Source organism: Hemiscyllium ocellatum, chromosome 1 (genome assembly GCF_020745735.1).
Source record: "Hemiscyllium ocellatum isolate sHemOce1 chromosome 1, sHemOce1.pat.X.cur, whole genome shotgun sequence".
NCBI lineage: Eukaryota > Metazoa > Chordata > Chondrichthyes > Orectolobiformes > Hemiscylliidae > Hemiscyllium > Hemiscyllium ocellatum.
In genome coordinates this window covers 107,538,746-107,558,809 of record NC_083401.1, presented here as the reverse complement: position 1 = coordinate 107,558,809, position 20,064 = coordinate 107,538,746, and the positions used below count along the sequence as shown (strand labels likewise).

General features: G+C 42.2%; 1 protein-coding gene across 2 annotated transcripts in view; it reads right to left on the bottom strand.

Moving 5' to 3' along the window:
• The window catches only part of LOC132819622 (RELT-like protein 1), a 75,761-nt gene extending 55,979 nt beyond the window's left edge, over window positions 1-19,782 (bottom strand). Inside the window, exon 1 of one of the 2 annotated variants that reach the window (XM_060831215.1) lies at window positions 19,652-19,782. In XM_060831215.1, coding sequence (XP_060687198.1) covers window positions 19,652-19,655 — 4 coding nt within the window. In that variant the 5' untranslated portion in view covers window positions 19,656-19,782. The remainder of the gene's footprint in view (window positions 1-19,651) is intronic. The other variant, XM_060831209.1, reaches the window with a different exon arrangement.
• Window positions 19,783-20,064: the final 282 nt, after the last annotated feature.

The following is a 20,064-nucleotide window of genomic DNA, read 5'->3' as shown; positions in this document are numbered from 1 at the left end:
GCCTTGAAACGGTTAAGGGTGGATAAATCCCCAGGACCTGATCAGGTGTACCCAAGAACTCTGTGCGAAGCTAAAGAAATTATTGCTGGGCCTCTTGCTGAGATATTTGTATCATCGATAGTCACAAGTGAGGTGCCGGTAGACTGGAGGTTGGCAAACGTGGTGCCACTATTTAAGAAGGGCGGTAAAGACAAGTCATAAGACCATAAGACCATCAGACACAGGAGTGGAAGTAAGGCCATTCACCCATCGAGTCCACTCCACCATTCAATCATGGCTGATGGGTATTTCAACTCCACTTACCCACATTCTCCCCGTAGCCCTTAATTCCTTGTGACATCAAGAATCTATCAATCTCTGCCTTGAAGACATTTAGCGTCCCAGCCTCCACTGCACTCTGCGGCAATGAATTCCACAGGCCCACCACCCTCTGGCTGAAGAAATGTCTCATTTCTGTTCTGAATTGACCCCTCTAATTCTAAGGCTGTGTCCACGGGTCCTAGTCTCCTCACCTAACGGAAACAATTTCCTAGCATCCACCCTTTCCAAGCCATGTATTATCTTGTAAGTTTCTATTAAGTCTCCCCTTAAATCTTCTAAACTCCAATGAATACAATCCCAGGATCATCAGCCATTCCTCGTATGTTAAACCAACCATTCCAGGGATCATCCGTGTGAATCTCCGCTGGACACGCTCCAGTGCCAGTATGTCCTTCCTGAGGTGTGGGGCCCAAAACTGGACACAGTACTCTAAATGGGGCCTAACCAGAGCTTTATAAAGTCTTAGCAACACAACGGTGCTTTTACATTCCAACCCTCTTGAGATAAGTGACAACATTGCATTCGCTTTCTTAATCATGGACTCAACCTGCATGTTTACCTTTAGAGAATCCTCGACTAGCACTCCCAGATCCCTTTGTACTTTGGCTTTACGAATTTCTTCACCGTTTAGAACGTATGCTTTCCCTACAGTCTATGCTTTTATTCTTTTTTCCCAAAAGTGCAAGACCCTGCATTTGCTCACGTTGAATTCCATCAGCCATTTCCTAGACCACTCTCCCAAACGGTCTAGATCCTTCTGCAGCCTCCCCACTTCCTCAGTACTACCTGCCAGTCCACCTAACTTCGTATCATCGGCAAACTTCGCGAGAATGCCCCCAGTCCCTTCATCCAGATCATTAATATATAACGTGAACAGCTGTGGCCCCAATCTTCAATTTAAATCTAGTTTTTGTTACAATTGGTGTGATTAGTTAGTTAGTTAAATCTAGTGTTTTGTTCAAAGGGAAAAGCTATTTGTCTATTACAAACTAAAAAAATAAAGTAAAAATATACTATAAACTGAAAATCATCATGGATTAGGCAGAGGGCACCAAATTTAGAAACATCTGACACATGAACGCTCATATTTACAAATGCATCTCATACAGGGTGCAATTTTAAAGATCCAATATATGAACATTTCCTGTGTTTACGAATGGCTATTTTATATAGTTCAGCATTGTGACAGATTTGTATCCAAATAGACTTGCAAACATATTTAAGAATAGAACGCTTTGCAACTCAGGATTGCCTATATTTCCAGAAATTCAGGAAGTGCTATTTGGTTGGAAATTGGCTTCCACTTTGTTGCCATGGAGAATTTGCCCATTAATGCTGCTTGATATTTAACTGACAGGTTTGTTTAAATTTTAAGCCAACCAGATTGACTGATTAGTTTGGTCTGAGCATGGCACTAAGAAACAGATAGTTAACATAGGCTGCCACTCGTCTAGTTGAAACATACTGCACGTGTATGTTATTTCTGCATGCAAAGAACAGGTTCCTATGCAAACAGAAGTGCGTTTCATTGCAAGCCAGACTGATAATCCCAAAGTGGCTTTTTGCACATTCAGAAATGTTGATCAAATGTTGTCCAATTGCAGAATCACTGTTGGACTCTGCAGTTATGCAAGCACAGGCTGGTTGTTCAAGTCATAACCTTACCGGGTGCGAACAGTTGGAGGCTCGTTTCTTGGGACAATTAATTTATACATAAGCGTGTTTATTAGCTGAATGTGATAATCCAATAGGATGATATTTAGCACATTTTGGAGCAGCCAGAAAAACACGGTGAGCATCCATGCTATATCCCATGCAACGTACCACAGCAGTAGGAAGTAGATTAGTTTCTTACTAATCATTGCACATTTTGAACCTCTGATATCAAGCTATAGGAAGCTTGTGTTGCAACCAGCATACCACCCATCCTAACCTGCAATCTTCTTCCTAACCTCTCCGCCCCGCCCCCACCCCACTCCGGCCTATCACCCTCACCTCGACCTCCTTCCACCTATCACATCTCCATCGCCCCTCCCCCAAGTCCCTCCTCCCTACCTTTTATCTTAGCCTGCCTGGCACCCTCTCCTCATTCCTGATGAAGGGCTTATGCCCGAAACGTCGAATTTCCTGTTCCTTGGATGCTGCCTGACCTGCTGTGCTTTAACCAGCAACACATTTTCAACTACCACCCATCCACCCAAGGTTCCCCAACTTATTACAATTCCAGGCACAATACCCAACATTGCTAAGGTCCCAGGAGACAGAATGAACTGGTTAGTCCTAACACTTACTTTTTAAAAGTATCCCTTCCTTTATGGATCCTTTCTCCCAGACCAAGTTTACGTTTTAACCAGGCTTGAGTTAACAAGTGAGTTTACTAGTTACTAAATGTGAGAAGAAATAATAATAAAACACTTACGCAGATTAGAAACAAAAGATGAGTTAAAAAGACGAAAGCTAAAAAAAAGGGTTCAGTAAAATGCACATAATGGGATGCTGTGATTGGTTTCTTGGGTGATAGCGGTTGCACTGACTTTGGTCAGTAACTATTGATTTCAAGATCTGGTTTTGGGTTTGGGTCTTTGTCCTGTTCAACTGCAGCTCTATTTGCTTCCTAGTTTCCAGAAAAAGAGTGTGACTTTCTTTCTTTTCTCAAGTAGAACATGGGTTTTCTCATCCGTGACCCACGAGCACACACCTTCAACCACGAGCACACAGACAGAAGCTGAACTGGCTTTTAAATTGTTAAGCATTCTTTAAAAAAGGAGAAAATCCAACCTGTCTCTCTCCCAGACTGCTCTCTTTTCACCCTATGTGTTCAAAGCACATATTCACCAGATATTATAATTCAGTTTGCAGTGCAGTGCATTTCTTCCTTCTGAAGCCCTTTCATTGAAGCTTTTTTTCAAATCAGGTGTTACATTCCTAGGTCCGTCTTGAGGCAGAGGATAATTCACACTCTCATTCCAGATGGTCATTGAATCACATTGCTCAGAATTCACATTCTCAGCCATTTTAGCTGTCTGCCCTGTTGTCATGATTAATAGTGCAATATAGATGATGCAGAGTCATGACACTTGACTTGCTTTTCATTCTTTTTTCTCTCCATCACAATCACTGGTAAGTAGTAATGGGAAGAGACCACAGCAGTTACATGCAACAATAGCAAGCTTAAATGTTACGAGGCACAAAACATCACAGTGGACTGACAGGTCAAATCATCAAAAAATATCTTGAGATGGCTAAATCATACTGTTGTGCTTTATGCATTGAAATCACTGCATAGCTACTTATGCGCCACTTGAATCTAAGTGATTAGATTAGATAACTTACAACGTGGAAACAGGCCCTTCGGCCCAACTAGTCCACACCGACCCGCTGAAGCGCAACCCACCCAGACCCAGTCCCCTACATTTACCCCTTCACCTAACACTACGAACAATTTAGCATGGCCAATTCACCTAACCTGCATATTTTTGGATTATGGGAGGAAACCGGAGCACCCGGAAGAAACCCACGTAGACACGGGGAGAATGTGCACACTCCACACAGAGAGTTGCCTGAGGCGGGCATTGAACCCGGGTCTCTGGCGCTGTTAGGCAACAGTGCTAACCACTGTGCCACCCACGTGTTTAGGACTATACAGCAAGTATGGCACAGAAACAGCCCACTTGTTATAACTAGTCCATGCTCCACTTGAGCCTCCTCCCATCATTTTTTATTTAAACCTTCATGACTATCTGTCTATTTTCCCGTTGAATACACTATTTTCTTCCCAGTCGTGGTGGGTTTGATACCTTCGCCACCATTAGGCAAATAAATTTCTCCTGAATTCACTATTCGACATTTTGGTGGTAATTATCTTATGACAATGACCTCTAGTTATGCTCTCCCACACAAGAGGAATCATTCTGTGTTGACTCTATTAAACCTTCCATAAGTTTGAAGGTCACTTTGCAGCCATTTGTTCCACCGCACAACACACACTCCCACACCCAAGAGAAGAAAGAACCCAAACCTATCAATCAATCCATTTCTGGTACGTGCACCCATGCATTTCTAGTATCATCCTTGCTACATCATCTTTGCAATCACAACTTCAAATGTATACTACCTGTATTTTGAAGAAGCGCTTTCAGGATAAATCATTTAATTAAATCACAATACATTGTATGATGACATCAACTTTATTTTGTAAGAAACTTAAATAAGTTGGATGAATGGTAAAGATAATTTAAAGGAGCAATAATGGCCTCTTCCTGTTCAAAAGACATAGGAGTAGAATTAGGCCATTCAACCCTTCAACCCATGAACAATTAAAAATCTGTCTAACTCCTTCTTAAATTTACTCAGGCATCTAATGTGCTTATTTGGTGATCTGCATATCAAAACAACAAAAACAGGCTGTTCATTCCTCCAAAATCTGTTTACATTTGAGATTTCAAATTTTACAAGAAGTGGGATAAACTTCAAACTTACACACCAGTCTCTGGCTTACGACCAACCAAAATGGATAAAGCTCATTCAGGAAAAGCACCAAATACAATGAAGGGCTTTGCCAAGAATGTATAGAAGTGAAGTAAGCTGTTGAAGTAAGTGCACATACATCGAAACAAACTACCTAACTGATCCTTCAAACAGAATGTGACACGCATAGCAGAGTCTGGAGATTACAAATTAGAGTTATCAAACAACTCAGAACTCACCAAACCAAGATGACATCAAATCACCTTGAATCAAAAGCACAAAATAAAGAAAAATGTAATGATTTGGGCTGTTGTGCAGTTAATGAGTTTTAGACAGTAATGTTTTGAAGTATAGCTCCCAAACCAGAATACTACATGCAAACTTTACACAGGATAGCTCAGAAGGTGCTAAGGCATGTGAAGCATTCATGTAGAGATGCCTAATTTGCATAAGACCACAGTTAGAAGACATTACAAATAATCAAAGAAACAACAGTTGAAAACAAAAATCGGATTTTCACAGACCACCAATGTTTTACCAGGAGACAGTGAGGACTGCAGATGTTGGAGATCAGAGTCAAAACATATGGTGCTGGAAAAGCACAGCCAGTCAGGCAGCATCCAAAGAGCGAGAGACTCGACATTTCGAGCATAAGCTCTTCATCAAGAATTGGGGGGTTGCTCAAGGGGGGTGGCTTATAAATGGGAGTGGGGTGGGGCTGAAGGTGGGAGGGAATAGCTAGGAAATGCAATAGGTGGATGAAGGTGATAGGTCTGAGTGGAGGGTGGAGTGGATAGGTAGGAAGGAAGATGGACAGGTAGGACAGTTCAAGAGGGCGGTGCCGAGTTGGAGGGTTGGATCTGGGATAAGGTCGAAGGGGAGGGAAGATGAGGAAACTGGTGAAAATCAACATTGATTCCATATGGTTGGAGGGTCCCAAGGTGGAAGATGAGGTGTTTTTCCTCCAGTTGTCAGGTAGCTAAGATTTTGCAGTGGAGAAGTGTTGGGGATAATCTGCTATCGGGGTACCTACATTGGGGCTAGGGAGGGGAGCACCATTATTAAAGCAGACACTGTCAGGTACCAGCTAAAACACAGCCATGTAAAGTAAACCCAGCCACTGCAGGACTGACTGCCTGAGGCCACATTCCTTGGGGATTAGAACATGTCCGTCAGTTTCAGATCATCCTGTTACAATCTCATTGTTAATAAAGGAAACCGGTAACTATCGGATAGTGTAAATCGCACCGATACCACACTTGATTGATAAAGTACTTGCTAATGCCTCCGCTGACGTCAAACTCATTCGGGTCCTATGTTAAATGATAATATCTGTATATTCAACTATGGAGAACTATTGTGAACGCCCAGACAGCCAGACGCATGGCAATGAGGAAACCCTTCCAACAATAAACTTTTAATTTACAAGATCAGAAACTGCCGAACCCAGGATGTCTACCCATTGTTCGGCACAGCAGGAGTGGGACAGGTATCTCGGGGCAGCCAATAGAGACACTAATCCCTTCACAGACAGGTGAACCGACCAATGAAAGAGCCGAACAAGGGGAACCTGACCGGGAACTCGAGGGAGCGCGAAGTATAACTGCACCAGATCCGAAGGGAGAGACAGAACGCCTTCTCCAACGAATTTGCATGCTTTTGAATTCGTTGTACAGTTTGCCAGTCTTGATTCTGTAATAAACGGTGTTTTTGCTCCAAACTCTAGCCGGTTTGATCTCTCCTTCCAACAAACACGTAGAGACGAGACCATTCGGTTTCCGTCTCAACAGAAGGCACAGGATTTGCATGTCTTTAGCAGAGTGGGAGGGGGAGTTTTAAGTGTTTTACCATAAAACTGAACATACAAGCAGCTGATGGTCATGGGTGGTTGTTTACATACCTTTTTTCAGATAAACTTACTAACATAAATGAACCCATATTCTCTCAATTAACCCAATTCTAGCATGGATCGAGTTGATAACACCTCACTTTAGCATGCAGTTGTCATTAGATGAACTGATGCTAGAGATGAAGAGGTGTGCAATGAGAAAAGACCAATTATCATGCCTTGAGATCTTGAAGCTAAAAATACAAACATGTCATAACCATTTCTCTTCAAAAGACAGGGAGGCAATGGAATCGTGGTATAATTGCTGAACTGTTAATCTAGAGACCCAGGTAATGGTCTAGGGACCCAGGTTCGAACCCCACTACAGCAGTTGGTATCATGTGAACTCAGTAAAATCTGGAAAATTTAATGGTGACCGTGAATCCACTGTTGATCGTTGGAAAAAATCCTCTGGGTGATTAGCAATAGGCGATAAATGCTGGCTTGCCCAACAATGCCCTCATCCCGGGAATGAATTTGTGATTCACATAACTTTGTTTTTATTTCCATTGTGCAGTTTGATAAATTGCTAGTTATACAATGTTAACAATTTACCAACTATAATTAAAGCATGAAGCTTAAGTAAGCAACAGACAGAAAATGGAAGCTCATGAAAATAATTAGCATCTTGACTTTAAAATCCTTCATCCTGGCTCCATTTTAGCTTCTAATGTGCATTTGGTCTGTTACGTAAACATTCAACAACACAATTACAAATACTAACCATTTTGACTAGAAACTTAAGCATTAAAGCAGACAATAAAATGCCTATAAAGACTGTGTTTTTTCATTTTTCTGTATTTTTGATCATGGACTGAAATAGGAAAAAGACTCTGTTATGAAACACTATTACACTGCACTTTATACAATCAAGTAAGCTGACACTCATTGTTTACACAACTTCTTGTTCAATCACAGGTGAGTTGAAACCACAGGGCGTACATGAATGCAGCTTTGGTCAGCAACAAGTAGCTGATTAGTCTGTGGACAAGTGACCAATTACTGTCTTAACAACAAAGGCTTTCAGCCCTACAATAAGCATGTGATTGTGGGGTAGTTGACTAGGCTATGGCTGTAAACGAGTAGAGAGATGTCATCAGATCTCCAAAAAACTTACTCTCCTCTGCAGTGAAAAACATCCAAAGCAAGCTGCTATGCAAGCTGTGGCTTTTAACCAGTAAACCAGAGATTTTACAAGTGTGAACCAGCCACGAACTATTTCCTTCAAGTAAATGGCTAGAGGAGAAAGATCATCCAGCCGCATGTCTTGACAAGCTAAAAGGATAAGTACAGCAAACCCAATGAACAAGAACCATTAAATAGCTGCCCAGTCGTTCACCCCAACCATAAAATCTTTTTCATTTTGTTGAGTAGGTCTATGTCCATATATATGAGTAAGGGGGGGGCTATAGGGGTCAGAATTTTATGGATCCGAAAGAAAGGTAAACTGGAGGAATTTGGAATGCTTTTCAAAATTTAATTTTTGTGATTAGTCTGATTTCCAGTGCATGACCCTAGTGATGAATAACAGCGCACAGAGTTTTCTTCAATTACAGCCCACCTTGTAACTGTTGTTCTAACCACATAATTAAAATTTAAGGCAAAAGTTCAAAAGAGTCACAGAGACGTACAGCATGGAAACAGACCCTTCGGTCCAACCTGTCCACACCGACCAGATATCCCAACCCAGCCTAGTCCCGGCCAGCACACGGCCCATATCCCTCCAAACCCTTCCTATTCATATACCCATCCAAATGCCTCTTAAATGTTGCAATTGTACCAGCCTCCACCACATCCTCTGGCAGCTCGTTTCATACATGTACCACCCTCTGCATGAAAAGGTTGCCCCTTAGGTCTCTTTTATATCCTTCTCCTCTCACCGTAAACCTAGGCCCTCTAGTTCTGGATTCCCCAATAGCAGGGAAAAGACTTTGTCTATTTATTCTATCCATGCCCCTCATAATTTTGTAAACTTCTATAAGCTCACCCCTCAACATCCGATATTCCAGGGAAAACAGCTCCAGCCTGTTCAGCCTCTCCCTATAACTCAAATTCTCCAACCCTGGCAACATCCTTGTAAATCTTTTCTGAACCCTTTCAAGTTTCACAACATCTTTCCGATAGGAAGGAGACCAGAACTGCACGCAATATTCCAACAGTGGCCTAACCAATGTCCTGTACAGCCGCAACATGACCTCCCAACTCCTGTACTCAATACTCTGACCAATAAAGGAAAGCATACCAAATGCCTTCTTCACTATCCTATCTACCTGCAACTCCATTTTCAAGGAGCTATGAACCTGCACTCCAAGGTCTCTTTGTTCAGCAACACTCCCTAGGACCTTACCATATTAGACAAGTATACGTTAAATGAAGTTTAAAATGCTGTGTCCTCTCAATTGTCTTTAATATAGTTTTTAAATCATGAATCTGGCTTTAATGGAATAATGACTAGCAAATATGCAGTATTTGAATTGCGTAAACACCCATAAGCAGGGTACAGCTTGACCAAGAAAGTTCTTAAATTCTATGGATCTCGTTAAATCAGCACAAAGCTAAAATCATCCCCTGGAAGCCATATATTGCGAAACACATTTTGTATAAAGCAAAAAACATTAATTACCATTACATAAATGCAGACCTTAATTTAGTGTTTCAGCAACTTATCCCCCTCAGCTATCCTTGCATGGTTGTGACAGTTCTTTTATCAGTCATAACGACACAAAATAGTCAGCTCAGGTAAATAAACGGATACCATCTTTTGCAAACAAGGTGGAATCCTCTGACTGCTCACACCTGATTAAAACATGTATCATATGCAAAGCAATTTTAAACACCCTAAAGTTGTTAGAAGACACCATATTAAAGTGCAAAAGAAAGTACTTGCATTTCATCTTGCACACAAATAGGCATAAACAATCAAAAACATTGTGTCTGAATGATTAATACAGCAATCTCAATATTTCAATACTGGAAAATGACAATGCATTCCACAAGCAATTACGAAGTACATTTCTTATCCAACTTTATTCCTAAGCTGCACCCACTCTCCCAAATTTCCCTGCTTTCAAAAGATACTCGCGCTTGGCTACAATTTCAGTGATAAAAATACCCGTTTAGCCAGGCTATTGATTTTGAGATCAAGTTTTAAATTGTGCACTTAACAATCTTGCATTGATGTTCTGAAATGTGAAAATATTTTGGGGGAATACTGCAATCCTCACAATTCCTTGTATAATTACAGGGTTTGGGGGCATTCAACTCAGTTCCCCTTTCCCAGGAGGGAAAGCAAAATGTTTTTAAGTTTGTAGTGTGATAAAATACACCTTGCATTTTTTTAAACGTGTACCACTGCAGTAGAAAAATCAGTTGTTATGGACCAGACCAAACACCCAAAAACATATTAAGATAGTCTAAACCCTATTGTTTCTTATTTTAAAGGTGTGTAAGATGCAATTCAATTGGTCAAGCTATCAGATTTGAAGCAAAATATACTTTATTTATACACTACAGCTAAAATATAACAAAAGAAAAAAATTGGTTCAACTACGTTTTTGGAAAACTGAACAAAGTAATAGATTACTTAACTACTAAACAATAATTGTACCAATATGCTAACATCCCATAAACACACACTTAGCAAAAACAAGTTCAGAAAAATAAATTATCTTACATACAAGTCTCCAGTCCAGGAGGAAAAACATTAAGAGAAAACTCAGTAATAGGGAATAACGTACTGCAGGTTCACAACTCCAATAGGTACTACTGAAAAATTAAAGCTAAAAATCTTAGGTCTAGGGTAGCTGGACCCCACCCAATCAGGCCGTTTCTATTGTCTCAACCTTAGAAAACAAACCCCAAGGCCTCACAAACTGATGACTTTATGAGCTTTGAAGCAGACTTCTCAGTACCGCTGATCTCAACCTTTCTTCATTAAAATAAAACCTATAACAAAATACGTTTAAAGTCATAATATCATTGCACAATGAACATTCAAATACATGACAGGACAGTTTTACTTGCCTGAGACTAGACATTTACACCAAGTCCTCACTGAAAGTTACCACAATCCCACCCTTGCATCGGGCACGGATTTTAGCTTCTCACCCAGCTTTGAATCCTGGCTATGTCTCACCTTGGGTCTTGCTTTCCCTTTCAACCATGGTCTTGCTTCTCATTCACTATTCCTATGCTAGACTTTAAGTTAAAAATCACACAACACCAGGTTATAATCCAACAGGTTTAATTGGAAGCACACTAGCTTTCGGAGTGACGCTCCTTCATCAGGAGATTGTCTTCATCAGGAGTGACGCTCCGAAAGCTAGTGTGCTTCCAATTAAACCTGTTGGACTATAACCTGGTGTTGTGCGATTTTTAACTTTGTACACCCCAGTCCAACACCAGCATCTCCAAATCATGGCTAGACTTTAATGTTTTCATGTTTACCAGCTCCCCTCCCAAACGCTCATTGATACTTTGGGCTCCATCTAGTAATAAAAGTAGGGTCCAAGTCAGTCTGGGAGTCCAATTGCTCTTTGCACCAACTCTTGCCATTAGATTGAAACCAGTGAACTTAACAGGACTCGTGTATCGCTGGATATCGGAGTACATCTGGGAAAATTAAAAAACACTAAACTTCACAACTGATCTTGGAGGAACCAGTCTGGGAGCGGTCACAACACAGAAACAGATAAATGGATTTTAAGTGTGACCTTAAAATAAGTCTGCAGTAGTGAGTAGAGTGGGTTCTTTCTTGATTATATGTCTTTTGAGATATGTCTCTTGATTAAACTTTAAATACAGTAGCGCCTCAACTTATGAACTCAATCTGTTCCGGGACCCAGTTCACGAACCGAAAAGCTCGCGAACTGAATCAGTTTTTCCCATTGTTCGGATAATGTAAGAATGCTTGGACGCAGCAACGAACGCTGCTCACAGCGCACGCGCCAAAGACGAACTGCATGAGATCATGCGGGGCCCCGAGAGCTTTTGCGTTCAACAAACGCGTAGCAAAGCAGAACAATGAAACCACGTGGTCGCACACGGGCTTTTTGCATTCGTACCTTCACTCGTACCTTGAATTTCATACGTACGTTGAAGCAAAATTTTACCTACAATCCTGTTCGTAAACCAATTTGTTCATGAACCGGGTCATTCGTATGTCGCGGCGCTACATATAAGCCATCAGTATTAATTTAACCTGGCACAGTGTTTTGTAGAGGAATAAGAGAGTGTTATTTTCTGGATCTGTAAACTGAAAGAAGCAAAAATGGCCCTCAGTAGAGTGATAAGCTCTTCTTGTCTGATGTGGGAGATTAGGGGGAGTTTACAGGGTACTGAAGATTATACCTGCAATAAACGCTGACGGTTGTGAATCCTATCAGATTGAATGGATCAGTTGGAGACGCAGATACGGGTCATGAGGAATTTACAAGAGCAAGGGGATGTAATGGATAGCAATTATAGGAAGAGGAGAAAAAAAGTCTCAGATACAGTCACATAGATGGGTTAACTCCACCAAAGGTAAGGTAGGTAGGTAAGTAGGCAGTGCAGGGGTCTTCTGTGGCTATCCCCATTTCAAACAAGTATACTATTTTGGAAAATGTAGGGGGTGACGGATTCTCAGGGGAATGTATCATGAACAGCCAAGTTTCTGATATTGAGACTGGCTCTAATGTAATGAGAGGTACGTCGGGTTCCAAGCAATTGATTGCATTAGCAAACTCTCTAGTCCGAGGTACAGACAGACGTTTCTGTGGCCAGCAGCAAAAAAATCAGAATGGTGGGTTGCTTCCCTGGTGCCAGGATCAAGGAGAGGGTGCAGACTATTCCCAAGGAGGAAAGAGGGGCCAGCAGTTCATTGTACACATTGGAACTAACAACATAGGAAGGGAAAAGGATGACATTCTGAAGGGAGATGAGAGAGAGTTATGCAGGAATTGAAAAAGGAGGTCCTCAAGAGTAGTAATATCTGGATTACTCTCGATACTACGAGCTAGTGAGGGCATGAATAGGAGGATAGATCAGATGAATACATGGTTGAGGAGCTGGTATATGGGAGAAGGATTCACATTTTTGGATCATTGGAAGCTGTTTTGGGGTATAAGTGACCTGTACAAGAAGAACAGATTGCACCTAAATTGGTGCAATTTAGGTGGGGCTCTGGGAGATAGTGAGGAAAGATTTCAGTCCGAGACTGGTACAGTTGAGAATAAAGGTGAGTCAAACAGTCAGGGCAGGCAGAGACAAAGCAGAGAATAAGGTAGTATTGATCATTTAAACAGCATTTATTTCAATGCAAGAGATCTAACGGGGAAGGCAGATGAACTCGAGGCATGGTTTGGAACGTGGGACTGGGATATCATAGCAATTACAGAAACGTAGCTCAGGGATGGACAGGACTGGCAGCTTAATGTTCCAGGATACAAATGCTACAGGAAGGACAGGAAGGGAAGCAAGAGAGGAGGGGGAAGTGGCGTTTTTGATAAGGGATAGCAGGGAGGATATTCCTGAAAATACATCCAGGGAAGCTATGTATGTACCTGTCAGGCAGGAAAGAGATGGTCGTGTGAGGGAACCTTGGTTGACGAGGGAGGTTGAATGTCTAGTAAAGAGGAAGAAGGAGGCTTACATAAGGTTGAGGAAACAAGTTCAGACAGAATGTTGGAGGGATACAGGATAGCCAGGAGGGAGCTGAAGAAAGAGATTAGGAGAGCTAAGAGAGTGCATGAAAAATCTTTGGCGGGTAGGATCAAGGATAACCCCAAGGCCTTTTATGCGTACGTGAGAAACATGAGAATGACGAGAACGAGAGTCCGATCAAGGACAGTAGTGGGAGACTGTGTATTGAGTCAGAAGAGATAGGAGAGGTCTCGAATGAGTACTTTTCTTCAGTATTTACAAATGAGAGGGACCGTATTGTTGAAGAGAAGAGTATGAAATGGACTGGTAAACTAGAGGAGATATTTGTTAGGAAGGAAGATGTGTTGGGCATTTTGGAAAACTTGAGGATAGACAAGGCCCCCGGGCCTGACGGGATATATCCTAGGATTATGTGGGAAGCAAGAGAGGAAATTGCAAAACAGTCGGCAATGATCTTTTCGTCTTCACTGTCAACGGGGGTGGTACCAGGGGACTGGAGAGTGGCGAATGTTGTGCCCCTGTTCAAAAAAGGGAATAGGGATAACCCCAGGAATTACAGGCCAGTTAGTCTTACTTTGGTGGTAGGCAAAGTAATAGAAAGGGTACTGAGGGATAGGATTTATGAGTATCTGGAAAGATGCTGCTTGATTACGGACAGCCAGCACGGATTTGTGAGGGGTAGGTCTTGCCTTACAAGTCTTACTGAATTCTTTGAGGAGGTGACCAAGCATGTGGATGAGGGTAGAGCAGTGGATGTAGTGTACATGGATTTTAGTAAGGCATTTGATAAGGTTCGCCATGGTAGGCTTATGTGGAAAGTCAGGAGGCATGGGATAGTGGGAAATTTGGCCAGTTGGATAGAGAAGTGGCTAACCGATCGAAGTCAGTGAGTGGTGGTAGATTGTAAATATTCAGCCTGGACCCCAGTTACAAGTGGACTTCCACAGGGATCAGTTCTGGGTCCTCTGCTGTTTGTAATTTTTATTAATGACTTGGAAGAGGGTGTCGAAGGGTGGGCCAGTAAATTTGCAGATGATACAAAGATTGGTGGAGTTGTGGATAGTGAGGAGGGCTGTTGTCAGCTGCAAAGGGACATAGATATGATGCAGAGCTGGGCTGAGGAGTGGCAGATGGAATTCAATCCTGTCAAGTGTGAGGTTGTCCATTTTAGAAGTACAAATAAGAATGCGGAATACAGGGTTAACAGTAGGGTTCTTAGTAAGGTGGAGGAGCAGAGGGATTTTGGGGTCTATGTTCATAGCTCTTTGAAAGTTGCCACTCAGGTGGATAGAGCTTGTAAGAAGGCCTATGGTGTATTAGTGTTCATTAGCAGAGGGATTGAATTCAAGAGTCGTGAGGTGATGTTGCAGCTTTACAGGACCTTGGTAAGGCCACGTTTGGAGTACTGTGTGCAGTTCTGGTCACCTCACTTTAGGAAAGATGTGGAAGCTTTGGAGAGAGTGCAGAGGAGATTTACCAGGATGTTGCCTGGAATGGACAATAGGTCGTACGAGGATAGGTTGAGTGTGCTGGGCCTTTTCTCATTGGAACGGCGAAGGATGAGGGGTGATTTGATAGAGGTTTATAAGATGATCAGGGGAATAGATAGAGTAGACAGTCAGAGACTTTTTCCCCGGGTACAACACAGTGTTACAAGGGGACATAAATTTAAGGTGAAGGGTGGAAGGTATGGGGGGATGTCAGGGGTAGGTTCTTTACCCAGAGAGTGGTGGGGGCATGAAATGCGCTGCCTGTGGGAAAAGCAGAGTCAGAATCATTGGTGACCTTTAAGCAGCAATTGGATAAGTACATGGATTGGTGCTTAAGCTTGGACAAATGTTCGGCACACCATCGTGGGCCAAAGGGCCTGTTCTGTGCTATATTGTTCTATGTTCTATTTGGGTGGAACGGAAAAATAAGAAAGGGATGATTACCTTATTGGGATTGTATTATAGACCTCCTAACAGTCAGAAGGAAACTGAGAAACAAACTTGTCAGGAGATCCCAGCTATCTGTACAAATAATAGGGTGGTTATGGTAGGGGATTTTAACATTTCAAACATAGACTGGGACTGCCATACTGTTAAGGGTTTAGATGGAGAGGAATTTGTTAAGTGCATACAAGAAAATTTTCTGATTCAGTATGTGGATGCACCTACTAGAGAAGTTGCAAAACTTGACCTACTTTTGGGAATTAAGGCAGGGCAGGTGACTGTGGTGTCAGTGGGGGAACACTTTGGGGCCAGTGACAATAATTCTATTAGTTTTAAAATAGTGATGGAAAAGGATTGACCAGATCTAAAAGCTGAAGTTCTAAATTGGAGGAAGGCCAATTTTGACGGTATTAGGCAAGAACTTTCAAAAGCTGATTGAGCGCAGATGTTCACAGGTAAAGGAATGGCTGGAAAATGGGAAGCCTTCAGAAATGAGAGAACAAGAATCCAGAGAAAGTATATTCCTGTTAGGTTGAAAGGAAAGGCTGGTAGGTATAGGGAATGATTGATGACTAAAGAAATTGAGGGTTTGGTTAAGAAAACGAAGAAAGCATATGTCAGGTATAGACAAGAGAGATCGAATGAATCCTTAAGAAGAGCATAAAGGCAGCAGCAGTATACTCGAGAAAAATTAGGAGGGTAAAAAGGGGACATGACATTACTTTGTATTCTCCTTAACTCTATTTGCCAAAGGGTTTTAACAAATACATTAAGGACAAAAATGGGTAACTAGGGAGAGAACAGGGTCCACCAGAATTCAGCAAGGCAAATTTTGTGTGGAGCCGCAGGAGATGGGGCAGATACTAAGTAAGTATTTTGCATCAGTATTTACTGTGAGAAAGTATATGGACGATATAGAATGTAGGGAAGTAGATGATGACATCTTGGAAGAAGTCCAAATTACAGAGGAGGAAGTGCTGGATGTCTTGAAATAAATAAAAGTGGATAAATCCCAAGACCTGATCAGGTGTACCCTAGAACTCTGTGGGAAGCTAGGGAAGTGTTTGCTGCGCCTCTTACTGAGATATTTGTATCATCGATAGTCACAGGTGAGGTGCTGGAAGACTGGAGGTTGGCTAACCACTGTTTAAGAAGGGTGGTAAGGACAAGCCAGGGAACTATAGACCAGTGAGCCTGGCATCGGTGGTGGGCAAGTTGTTGGAGAGAATCCTGAGGGACAGAATGTACATGTATTTGGAAAGGCAAGGACTGATTCGGGAACGTCAACATGGCCTTGTGTGTGGGAAATCATGTCTCATAAAACTTGATTGTTACTACTTCAAAAAACTCAGAGGTTTGATAAAGGGCAGAGTGGTAGATGTGACCTATATGGACTTCAATACGGCATTCAACAAGATTCCCCATGGGAGACTGGTGAGCAAGGTTAGATCTCATGGAATACAGGGAGAACTCGCCATTTGAATACAGAGCTGGTTCAAAGGTAGAAGACAAACGGTGGTGGTGGAAGGTTGCTTTTCAAACTGGAGGCCTGTGACCAGTGCAGTGCCACAAGGATCGCTGCTGGGTCCACTACTTTTCATCATTTATGTAAATAATTTGCATGTGAGCATTAGAGATGTAAGTTAGTAAGTTTACTTATGACACCAAAATTGAAGGTATAGTGGACAGTGAAGAAGGTTATCTCCGATTACGATGGGATCTTGATCAGATGGGCCAATGGGCTGAGAAGTGGCAGATAGAGTTTAATTTAGATACATGGAAGGTGCTGCATTTTGGGAAAGCAAATCTTAGCAGGACTTATACACTTAATGGTAAGGTCCTGGGGAGTGTTGCTGAAGAAACCTTGGAGTGCAGGTTCATAGCTGCTTGAAAACAGGGTCGCAGGCAGATAGGATAATGAAGGCGGCGTTTGGTATGCTTTCCTTTATTGGTCAGAGTATTGAGTACAGGAGTCGAGAGGTCATGTTGAGACTGTACAGGACATTGGTTAGGCCACTGTTGGAATATTGTATTTAATTCTCGTCTCCTTCCCATCGCAAAGATGTTGTGAAACTTGAAAGGTTTCAGAAAATATCTACAAGGATGCTGCCAGGTTTGGAGGATTTGAGCTATAGGGAGAGGTTGTATAGGCTGGAGCTGTTTTCCCTGGATTGTCGGAAGCTGAGGGGTGACCTTGTTGAGGTTTATAAAATCATGAGGGGCATGGATAGGATAAATAGACAAAGTATTTTCCCTGGGTTGGGGGTGTCCCAACTAGGGGGCATAGGTTTAGGGTGAGAGGAGAAAGATACAAAAGAGACTTAAGGGCAACTCTTTCACTCAGAGGGTGGTACGTGAATGGGATGAGCTGCCAGAGGAAGTGGTGGAGGCGAGTACAATTGCAACATTTAAAAGGCATCTGGATGGGTGTATGAATGGGAAGGGTTTGGAGGGATACGAGCCAGGTACTGGCAGATGGGACCAGATTGGGTTAGGATATCTGGTCGGCATGGACGAGTTGGACCGAAGGGCCTGTTTCTGCGCTGTACATCTCCATGACTCTGACTGAACAGTAAAAATTTTTTTTAAAATATCTTATCTCTTTTATATTCATTGCTTTGTAAGTTATTTCAGTAAGAATAACAGTATTATACACATACAGTATTTTGTTTCTGGTCAGAAACATCCAAAGGAACCCAGCTTTAATATATATCATTTGGCTTCCCATAGGAATCATTTTAAGCTGTTTAACCTATAACTGTAATTGTGATTATGATTCTACGTTATACAACTAGAACTTTCAGCGTGAACTAAGTGTTGTCACATAAGGAAAATGACAGACATCTGACTGTTATATACGTATTCGGTCAGACTAATTTATATTTTAAATTACAGAACACAATCTCGATTAAGCTGGCAAATCAACTGTAGAAAAAGCAATGCAACTAAAACTGCTTTGGTTTGCATTTATGCACGTTATTATGCACTGAATTGTGTACAAAAATAAAATCAGGTTAAATTACATGCACTGAATCTTGATTCAGTCATTTATTTATTTTTGCCATGACTGAAGTCCATTTTCAAATTTACGGATTCATGGTACGGACATTAAATCTTCACAGAAGTATAAAAGTTGGCAGTGCGTCATCTGATTGTATAGATAAGCATCACTACAGCCAAACCTAATAAAATGCCATTATCAGATATCCATAAATGCGCAGTTCCAAGCAATGGGCAATGACTAATTTATCACAACCATAGACTCTGACTAGCTTTTTAATCTCTCCAAGCAGAAAATCAATATGAACATCTCTATTGTCTCTCCTCCTCAACAATTACTCAGCAGCTGACACTACTGGCATCCCTCAGTAAAACAGATCATTATGGAGCATTAATTGTTAAACAGCTAAATATTCCCCAAAACACACAGCTGGACCTAAGATTACAAACAGCAACTTTTATTTTCAACTGTCATTACCTGGACTGCACAGCTAATACATTTTCAAACTATTAAATATAATCATGAGCAATAAAACCAAAGATTCAGACCTAATGCATCAAACTTTTGGAATAAACCAAAGGTAGATGACAGACATTTCACTTTATCAACCTGTGGAAACTTGCAAAACATAAAAAACTAAAACTTGTGATTTTGGCCCTTCTAGCACGATGAGAAACATTTACTTTAGAAACTTCCAGTTTGTTCCCTACTGCTCCCTTAAATCCCAGCCTACCCAAGTTACATAAATTATACATTAATTTTCCGACAAATTTATATCCAGACCTGTAAAACTCTGCTAACAGGATAAAATGAACATTGCTGCTTTCATCCCCTCAGTACTCCAAACCAGAAAACAACCCGAAAGTAACTGCGGGTGCGCGCATAGTTTACATTTCGGGTCTAATTCTGCAGGTCTGTTTCTCTCCGTACGTTTGGTGCCAAACTTGCTGAGTTTCTCCAGTAATTTCTGTTTTTGTTCCAAACCAGAAACGTGATCACAAACTGAGTTAAGAATTTATAAAATACTGTCCTTTTACTTTGCGGATGCTGCATGTAAAAGTCCGGAGTAATAACAAACGCTGCAGCAAACTCCAAGATAACCATTTGGCAAACGTTGGTGTTGATCTGAAAGTGGGAGGCGTCCTATCCCCTCCCGCGCAGTTAAAGGGCCACACTCCGGGTTCGCCGCCGCCGCCACCGAGTTAAACCCGGGTGAGCAGAAGTCGCGCCAGGGACATTCCCCACTCCCTCCCCGTCCGGAGCCGCGAGCACCATCCCGTTCCTGACGGTAATCCATTTAAAAGGGAGCAGCAAACCGACCGGGATGGGGGCACTACCGGCCCGATCCCCTGCAGCTTCCCGGAAACAGTGACCACGGCCTCCCCCCCAACTACTCACCCATCTCCACGCGCGCCCGGACCACAGCCGCACGCGCTCCTCTCTTTACAAACTCCAACGGATCCCGCTCGCGCCTCCCTCCCAGGGAGAGCAGCCGGAAAGTGAGGATCCACCAGAGGCGGGGTTACACTCTCCCGACTCCTCCTGCAACCCAGCAGCGTCTCCTCCTCACAACATCAGCAGGTTGCTCAAAAGGTTTCCCGGACACTCAACAGGAGCCTCATCGGTCGAGATTCAACACGACTGAACCGCATAAAAGGTCAGGTATCCGGAAGGGCTAGCTTTTAAAAACAGCATCTTTCCAGGAGGGAAGAGTGATTTCGGGTGGGACTTCCAGGCAGCTGAAGTCAAGCCCACCCCACCGATGGCACAACTGTACATTGGGGCATGCATAAAAGATTAGAATTGGAGGA